A 9,619-nucleotide genomic window follows, 5' to 3' on the forward strand; every position below is an offset into this window, starting at 1 on the left:
ATCATGGCTTCCACAGCGGTGCTCCTACTTCAGCTGCTCCTGGTCTCACTGGCGTCTGCAGCACATCTATTAGGGGGAAGTGCGGCCTTCACCTACAGAGGACAAAACCCTGATGGAACGTACAGGGTGAGAGAAGCAATGATGACATAGAGACAATGTGTGAATCTGGTCCATGATAGAAATGTCTTATTCTTCTTCATTATTACTGTTGTCTTGTGTTTGTGGGAGCTTAATTTCTTTTGTTTGATTTTCTAGTTAAGCATCAAGGCCACAAAAAATGTATTGATTTAATAATAATAGTAATTTTATACATTTTACATATGAAATTCTTAAAGATTTGGATACTGTTAAACTTCCAATTCTCACCCCTAATTAGCTTTGAACAAGACAAAGTAATAATAACAACAATAATAATAATTATAATTGTTTAGCACTTATCTAGACAAGGTTACAATGTGCTTGACAAAATACATGGAAATAAAACACAAATAAGACGGATGAAATAAATTAAACTTGGTCACGGTTAGTTACCGGCCGTAGTTACCAGCATTAGTTACTGGCCTTAGTTACCAGCATTAGTTACCGGCCGTAGTTACCAGCATTAGTTACCGGCCGTAGTTACCAGCATTAGTTACCGGCCGTAGTTACCAGCATTAGTTACCGGCCGTAGTTCCAGAGCAACCACCTGGAAGCACAGCGTTCATTCTGATCTTTCCCCGCAGGTGGACCTTCGCACCAAGTCAATCTTCACGAGATGCGACTACCTGTCGTGGAGGTGCTACGGGAGCAACTGTCTCAATGTCGCTAGACGTCCGTCGGGTGTGATTGACAGGAACACCAACACGCCAGTAAACACTTGTGAGGCTGAAACAGTTTTCACGACTAATGTTAGCAGTGACAAACCTTTTCAGATGAGGTGAGTCTTTTTAAGGCTACTTAACTTTCACTTGCTGCTTAGTAAGACTAAGTTAAAACTGGTTTTATTTCCAGTAAAGTTATCTGCAATGGACTTGTTTGTTGTTTCTGTCCCTTGTACTGTTTATGTGTTTGGGACCCCCTCGAAGTCAGGGTGATACATCTCAAAGAGTTAATGCCATGACAATACATTTCAAAGTATAAAAACTTATTGAATTTTGTCCCTGAGTTGTTTTTAATGTCTCTGTGCAGCACCTTGAATCTTCTTCTGTGTAAGAAATGTGCTTCATAAATAAAACTGCCTCACCTTTCTGCTCTTAACATGTATTCACTGAGTACATTTTGTGGAGCATTATTTAATTTATCAACCCTGCTTGACAACAGTCATGTTCACACACCTCGATCTGCTCCACACACACCAGGGCAAGTGGCTGCTGTTGGCGCTCAACGGCAAATTCTGTTAACAACTGGCGTCTACTGACTGAGGTAGATCTGGGAAAGAGGTCTGACACCAGGAAACCAAACAGATCACCAGACATCAGCATCCTACCTTTCCTCCGGTAAGTCTCCTGCAGATACCTGGAAACTTGTCGACCTTTAACCCTTTTATCACAGACACTGGAGAATTTGAATTTGTTTTAAACACTGATGATTCCATCTTTAGTTTTTTTTACTAACTCCTGTTATCGTGTCCATTCAAGAGTTCCTCAGAACTGCCCTCGGACATACAAGCTCACGTCTTTTGATCCTGATGGGGACAAAGTTCGATGTCGATATGGAAACGTCAGGGGGACGGAGTGCGACAGGTGCAACCTGCCACCAGGCTTCCTCTTAGACCAGGTCAGCTGAGAAATCTGAATCTCCATACTTTGTATTTTAATGCATTGACGCTTTGCCTCCCTTTAATAATAAATATTCACATTGATAGGGCTCTTGCACATTGCACTACAACTACACCCAAGCCAACATCAAGGCTTTTGCACTTGAGATGGTGGTGGAGGATTTCCCACAAGGCTACATCAATCTGCAATACGGAGACGGATCCAGATCCTACAGGGCTCCGATGACCGTGAGGAGAGGAAAGAGAGCGGCCACCACAACCCCACACATAACCACAACCACAACAACAACCCCACCCACAACCACAACTACAACCCCAACCACAACTACAACTCCAACCACAACCACAACTACAACTCCAACCACAACCACAACCACACCCACAACCACAACTACAACCCCAACCACAACTACAACTCCAACCACAACCACAACCACACCCACAACCACAACAACAACCCCACCCACAACCACAACTACAACCCCAACCACAACTACAACTCCAACCACAACCACAACTACAACTCCAACCACAACCACAACCACACCCACAACCACAACCACACCCACAACCACATACCCAACCACAACCACAACCACAACCACACCCACAACTACAACTCCAACCACAACCACAACTACAACTCCAACCACAACCACAACCACACCCACAACCACAACCACACCCACAACCACATACCCAACCACAACCACACCCACAACCACAACCACACCCACAACCACAACTACAACTCCAACCACAACCCCACCCCCAACCATGGCTCCTCTCAGCAAACTTCCTATGCAATTCTCTTTTCTTGGTAAGTATGTTTTTACTTTTCCTGACACATGACAATATATTTAATCAGCCAATTCTTTTTAAGTCCCACCAAGCAGAGGTCCTGTTGCTGCTGCTCTGGGCTCAGTGAGATAAAAGTCTTTATAAGTGTTGGACCTCTAAGAACGTCCTAATGTGTGACACATGTTCACAAAATACTGAGACCAGGGCTTCCTGTACTTAATAGAATAGAGTTTTTTTCTTCCATCACTTCCTCAGTGTTTTCTGGATCTTTTGTACTCGTACAACCCTGCATGTACTTTGAGAGCCTCTGGCAGAAGCCTTGAACTGTTCCAGATTCTGGGTTGAGGACTTCAGGGAACACAGGTTTAGAAAAGAGCTCCGAAGCTCTGGAGCCTCCTGTCTGAGGAAATACAGCAGAAAGAGTCTTATTGTGACACATCGCATGATTTTCATCATTCAATTTCTGTCACACGTTTAGTGTTTTATTCTTTTATGTTATTTTTGTCATGTATTTTTACTTTGACATTGTTGTTTTATTTGTGAGAAGTTTAACTTCTTCACTATGAAATTCTTTGTTATTCAAATTCCTTGTATTTCCCTTAACTCTTGCATTTCTGGCTTTAGAACAACATGTTCTTCATTTTATAAAAAATTACAATTTAGTTGTAGGAGACGTTCTTTCAACATATTAATCTTAAGTTTTTGTTTTTGTTTTTTACTGAGCTGTGACTTTATTTAGATTTTACAACTAACAAAAGACTCAGTAGCAGTTTGCTAATTGCTGTTCAATACTTATCACATTTGTTAAATTCCAGTGGACCCCCCTGCTCCGTCATGTCAGGAGGGAGCTTTCCTGCCCAAGTTTCTGACCCCAACACCTGCAAATGGAGGTCGTTTCCTAGCAGAGGTCAACAAGGAATTGGAAATCAGAGTCAAAGCGCAGGCCACAGATGCAAAGTAAGTGAGAACCAACGAGATCGCTGAGGCCTTGTGGCAACAAAACATCTCAGCAAGCACGATAACTGTGTTCTGTTTTCACACAGAATAAATAATATCGTCGTCAGTGGGCCGGCGAATATCAAAAAGTCCCAGAACACACAAGGAGAGTTTGTCCTCAGGTGGACGCCGCTCCCAGATGACCACGGACAACATTTCGTGATCTGCTTTGCTGTTGAAGCCGTCAAATCGTGAGTCTCGGACTTCAGTTCTCTATTGACACCATCATGTGCGTAGGAAACCATCGTTTAACTTTTCACATATGTTCACAAATGTTTTTCAGGCCTGCCGTCTATCAGTCCGAGATGAGGTGTGTTCTTGTGGAAGCCAGGAGTGAAATAGGTGAGTCACCAGGATACATCACTGTCAGCAGTCTATGTTTTTTTAGCACAACTGAAAACTGCATCAAGCACTTTTTGACCAGCAGAGGGCAGAAAAACACCGGAACTTGAACTACACACCATACAATAAGGCTGGTGTCGTCATGGTAATCCTGACAACAACAAAATAATAGCAACATTAACATCTAACATACATCAATATGAAATAAAGACTAAATATCAGTAATCACATAGAATATTTATTATATTTCTATATGTAAAGTACTGAAAAGGTTATGGTTTAAAATGTACTTCTTTTGTTCCAGTTAAATCCCATGTGATCTGCAACGAGTCCTCAATGACAGTATCGGTTGAGAAAGCCTCATTCCCTCGACTCCATGAGGATCATATGCAGCTCAATGATCCCTCCAACACGGCCTGCAGCCTCCAGAGACACTCCAACAGCACTCACATCATCGCCATCATCCCCCTCAACGCCTGCGGCACTCAGATCGAGGTAGCGAGGGCCTCATTTCATCTCACTACACACTCAGTTACCAGTGCTGCTTCTTGTTTGTCGGTTACTGCATGAGGACTGAATTCATAACTTTCTGTCCTGCAGGAAGACAATGAGAACCTCATCTTCAAGAACGAAATCACCACGGTGGACAACCCCAGTGACCTGATCACCAGGAAGCACCAGATGGAGGTGCAGTTCTACTGCCAGTACTCAAAACAAGGAAACGTGTCATTGAGCTTCGTGGCACACAGGAAGAACATCACTGTGTGTGAGAAGGGCTTCGGCACGTTCACCTACCAGTTTGAGTTCTACCCTAACAACCAGTTCCAAACCATGATGGATCCAGCAGCATATCCTCTGGAGTACGACATTGGGAAAAGGATTTACATGAAGATCAAGGCCACCTCCTCGGTCAACAACACCGAGCTGTTTGTGGAGTCCTGCCGAGCTGCACCATACGACAACCCCAACTACCAACCGACCTACTCCATCTTTGAAAATGGGTATGAAAACACACTCTACTGTTTGAAGGCAGATGTTGGTTGTCAGGGGTAAAGGTGCCTTCAAGAAAGGACGTAAAATATGTCAAAGGATTTGCAGCTAGCTGGGCCTTTGAATGACAGTGTGAACGATTGCCTGTCACGTCCGTCCTCTAAATAAAGATGAATGAAGAATCTCCACTTTCTCCCACCATCTAGAAATCAAGCCAAAATATCTCAGATATGAACTCAGACATTTAGTGATGGTGAAATGAAGCTGTGACCTCCAGGTCCCTCCCAAACACATGCTCGGCCAACCGCAAGTCAGGCTCAGCTGTCAATCGTGATCTCAGCCTGTTCTTACATCATCAAATAACTAATTCAAACCAAACTGATCAGAAACACTTGAACAAACATCAGTGTGATAAGACCTGAAATGACAGAAACATCTTTGACAAACATTTACGTGCCTCAATTTTTTATTTTGGTTCATTTCTCATCCATTATGACTTAGTCTTGGTGTCGCCTATGCTCCCCCCAGTGGCGTTTAAGTGCAGGGGCACTGTTCTTACCGTGTTTTTTCTTTCTTCTTCCTTTGAAAAGGTGTAAAATGGATCCAACTGTTCAGATCCACTCCCCCGCTGAACAGAAAGAATTCAAGTTCAGCATGGAGGCCTTCAAGTTCATCGGACTGAACAATCAGGTCAGCAGTGGATTAGAACTTCTTTTGTTTATTAAAAAGGGACAGTGTACATGAATATATATATATATATATATATATATATATATGGACAAGTTTTAAAAACCTTACACAGTAACTGAGGATTAAGTGGAGCAGAGGTTTGACTCTAGATCTGTACGTCTGCTGACATATCGACGGCGTGTCTTGTTGTGTTCAGGTGTACATCAGCTGCTCGGTCATGATGTGTGAAGCAGGGAACTCCAACACCAGGTGTTCCAAAGGTTGCATTAACTCTACGTCAACAAGCCCCCCGCGCTCCAAGAGAGAGGCTGTCATCCAGAGTGCAAGTCACTTCGTTTCCCAGGGGCCATTGCGCTTACGGAGATCGGCAGAGAGCGTCAGAGCCACAGGTATGACACGCCTGGAGCACACCTGCCTCGTCAGAATCCCAGCTTGATTTTGGACAAAGCTCGACTCACATTGTGTTTCTCTTTTCTTCAGCGACCAACCTGAATCTGAACCTGGTGTTCATCGCTGGATGTGTTCTTGCAGCCGTCGGCATGGTCTGCGGAGTGGTCGTGTACAGAGCCAAAGTGTCAAAGGTCAAATACCAACCTTTGCCAACATTTGAGAGTTAAATCAGCAGCGTGTGTGAAATACTGATTTATATTGATCACTTCAGACTGTACCAAGTCTTCTTTCATGGTTTTTGGTGGGGGTTTATGTATCTAATCAGGTGCAAATGTAAGCAGATGGATTTCATATCAACATCCTTGTGAATGTCTGCAGCTTTTTGTAAGATTTAACTTTTATTTTGAACAAATCTGAAAGGTGTGTGGTGTTTACAGGCGGGATCTCATGTGGTTTTATAACTGTTCATTTGTGATGTGTTACAATATGATTTAAACAAGTGTTCTGATTGAAATGTGTGTTTTTACTTTCCAACACACACATTTCTCATGTGTCTGAATACATATTAGGTATATATACTGTATCTCTGTTTCACACTGAAGTGTTTGTCAATGCAAAGTCATTCAGGGAAGTGTCAGATGGTTGAGTGTGGTTGATGTCGCTCTGAGTTGTACATGTACATTAAATATCAAGTTGCAAACATGTGACCTCCTGATAAGAGTCATCGCCAAACCTCAATTTACAAACTGCAAAATCCAAATGTTAGTCACCTGGAGGAATGAAGCAACAGCACGGGATGCTCTTCTTCTTGGTCCAGGGATGGTCACCATGGTGATTCAGGCTGCAGCTTCATCATCATCATTGCTTCCTCTGACCATTATTTTCTCAATTCATGGAAAATTCTCATATGTCAAGTTTTGTTTGATCAACAGTCTAAAGCAGAGATGTGTTTATGTCACTGTCACCTTTGGGAAACTGGAACTGAATCTTTTTTTTGGTGTTCGGCTTAAAAATAAACAACAAATACTAATCGAAGTAATTTCCTGTGAGTTCTTTTCCACTCAAATACGACTTTCAGTCTAACTACTTGTGCTTTTAATGGTTTATTCCACCTGAATACTACCTTCTGGTTTCCATTTCAAATAAGACTTAGAGCAGTGGTCACCAGCCTTTTAGCCCAAGATCACTTTTTAATTTCAAACTTAAGCCGAGATCTACCATTACATTACATTTCATTTAGGTGACGATTTTATCCAAAGTGACTCACAATAAGTGCATCAACCATGAGGAACAAACCCACAACAAAAGTACAATTTCTTCAAAAAAGCAAAACTACAAAGTGCTATAAGTAAGTGCCATTTAAGTGCTACTAAATTGTTAGTTTAAACTTTTATACAAGGTGTAGTCGCATGAAATGTGTTTTTAGTTTGCGGCGGAAGATGTGTAGACTTTCTGTCCTGATGTCCATGTGGAGCTGGTTCCACCGTTTAGGAGCCAGGACAGCAACCAGTCGTGACCTTGTGGATATCTTCCAAAAAACAACTTAGGAGGGTCATACTTATTATTTTTTGCAATTTCTGTTAAAGGCTGAATGTACAAGAAATAAATATACACAAAGAAAGACAGTTGTGCAATTTTTTCTATTCAATGCACAATATTCAAATTAATATCAATTCATATTTACAATGCAAAATATGTAGCTTCTCAGTTCCACATCATGTTCTGCAGAGGAGCTGCTACTGCAGCACAATGTTTTTACATATAGGCTTTGATTTGAATATGGCCACAAATAGGATTATTTCCTTATATGAAAGAAGTCCCTTGTACTCAGATAAATACCAGTACTACACAGTATGAATCCGTGCAGCTTCCGCTCCAGCAAATATTTCACAATAAAAAAAACCTTTTTAAACAAGGGAATGAATTCCATTAACAGAAACGCTCAAGTGCTTTTATTTTGAAAAGGCATACAGAAAGTGTTGCAACCATTTGTTTGTGACATAAATTCATCAGATAAACATTAAAAATCAGTTGAAAGATCATTTTCTCTGTTTATTCTGCTGTGAACCACCATGTTTATCTGTTTATGACACAAACGTATTTACATCACTTCCCGAACCCGTTTCAAAGTAAAAGCACTCCAGCGTTTCACCTTCTGAATCCACTCATTTGTTCCAACGGGACTTTGATTGTTATCCACAGACCGGAAGATGCTCGTCTTCAGACCGGACATTTAGTTTAGGACATGAACCAACTTGTTCCTGAAGGAAATGCAGGAGATAAACCAGCAGCTCCACCGTCAGTAGGGGACACACAGCGCGTGTGAACAACAGACAACCGACACACAGACAACCGACACACAGACAACCGACACACAGCGCGTGTGAACAACAGACAACCGACACACAGCGCGTGTGAACAACAGACAACCGACACACAGCGCGTGTGAACAACACACAACCGACACACAGCGCGTGTGAACAACAGACAACCGACACACAGACAACCGACACACAGACAACCGACACACAGCGCGTGTGAACAACAGACAACCGACACACAGACAACCGACACACAGCGCGTGTGAACAACAGACAGCCGACACACAGACAACCGACACACAGACAACCGACACACAGCGCGTGTGAACAACAGACAACCGACACACAGACAACCGACACACAGCGCGTGTGAACAACAGACAACCGACACACAGCGCGTGTGAACAACAGACAACCGACACACAGCGCGTGTGAACAACAGACAACCGACACACAGACAACCGACACACAGACAACCGACACACAGCGCGTGTGAACAACAGACAACCAACACACAGACAACCGACACACAGATAACCGACACACAGCGCGTGTGAACAACAGACAACCGACACACAGACAACCGACACACAGACAACCGACACACAGACAACCGACACACAGCGCGTGTGAACAACAGACAACCGACACACAGACAACCGACACACAGACAACCGACACACAGCGCGTGTGAACAACAGACAACCGACACACAGCGCGTGTGAACAACAGACAACCGACACACAGACAACCGACACACAGACAACCGACACACAGCGCGTGTGAACAACAGACAACCGACACACAGACAACCGACACACAGACAACCGACACACAGCGCGTGTGACCACTGATCTACATGAACCTTTAATATATCCACCGCCCTTGTGAGACATTTGTGGTATGAATCAAAGTATGAGGAAGAGTTTCTCTGACATGTGTTGTTGCTTAATGATGGCAGCTTCTTGTGCGTTGCACTCGGAGAGAAAACACTTGACGGAGACGGTGAACCGTTTAGCCCGTGGCTGTGTTTATTGTCTTAGCACCTGCACATCAGGTAGACAGACACTTCTTCACTGACAGTGATGACACAAGCTTGCGTCCTTAATTCTTCAGCGCCTCACAGTGGCATAATAATGATACTGCACCCCCAGTGAAATTACATACAGAACAGTACATCCTGACACAATCCTTCTGTAACAACTGAGGACACATGTGATCACTTACTCTTAACATGTGTCTCACTCTGTCTCTCTGCACAGCAGAACCACAACAACAGGAGCCACAAACCAGCAAGACGACTTCACTAGACTTCAAACAGCACATCCACCTT

The 9,619-nt window shown here is 43.2% G+C and overlaps 1 protein-coding gene across 1 annotated transcript; it reads left to right on the forward strand.

The window, feature by feature from the left end:
- The first annotated feature begins 2,437 nt into the window (after positions 1-2,437).
- Positions 2,438-7,000, forward strand: LOC117752688 (ZP domain-containing protein-like). Its single transcript, XM_034570252.1, has 9 exons — positions 2,438-2,576; positions 3,373-3,514; positions 3,601-3,744; positions 3,837-3,895; positions 4,200-4,390; positions 4,496-4,896; positions 5,476-5,575; positions 5,772-5,964; positions 6,056-7,000. The coding sequence occupies exons 1-9, from the start codon at positions 2,534-2,536 to the stop codon at positions 6,190-6,192; spliced, it is 1,410 nt and encodes a 469-aa protein (XP_034426143.1). The 5' UTR covers positions 2,438-2,533; the 3' UTR covers positions 6,193-7,000.
- The last annotated feature ends 2,619 nt before the right edge of the window (positions 7,001-9,619 follow it).

The sequence above is a fragment of the Hippoglossus hippoglossus genome, chromosome 3 (assembly GCF_009819705.1).
Source record: "Hippoglossus hippoglossus isolate fHipHip1 chromosome 3, fHipHip1.pri, whole genome shotgun sequence".
Lineage (NCBI taxonomy): Eukaryota > Metazoa > Chordata > Actinopteri > Pleuronectiformes > Pleuronectidae > Hippoglossus > Hippoglossus hippoglossus.

What these genes read in the sequence shown, in the direction of transcription:
- LOC117752688 (XM_034570252.1), top strand. Translation starts at nt 2,534, where the DNA reads ATGGCTCCTCTCAGCAAACTTCCTATGCAATTCTCTTTTCTTG. An exon ending in TATGCAATTCTCTTTTCTTG is followed by an intron (nt 2,577 to 3,372) that starts GTAAGTATGTTT and finishes GTTAAATTCCAG; the next exon opens with TGGACCCCCCTGCTCCGTCA. An exon ending in GCGCAGGCCACAGATGCAAA is followed by an intron (nt 3,515 to 3,600) that starts GTAAGTGAGAAC and finishes GTTTTCACACAG; the next exon opens with AATAAATAATATCGTCGTCA.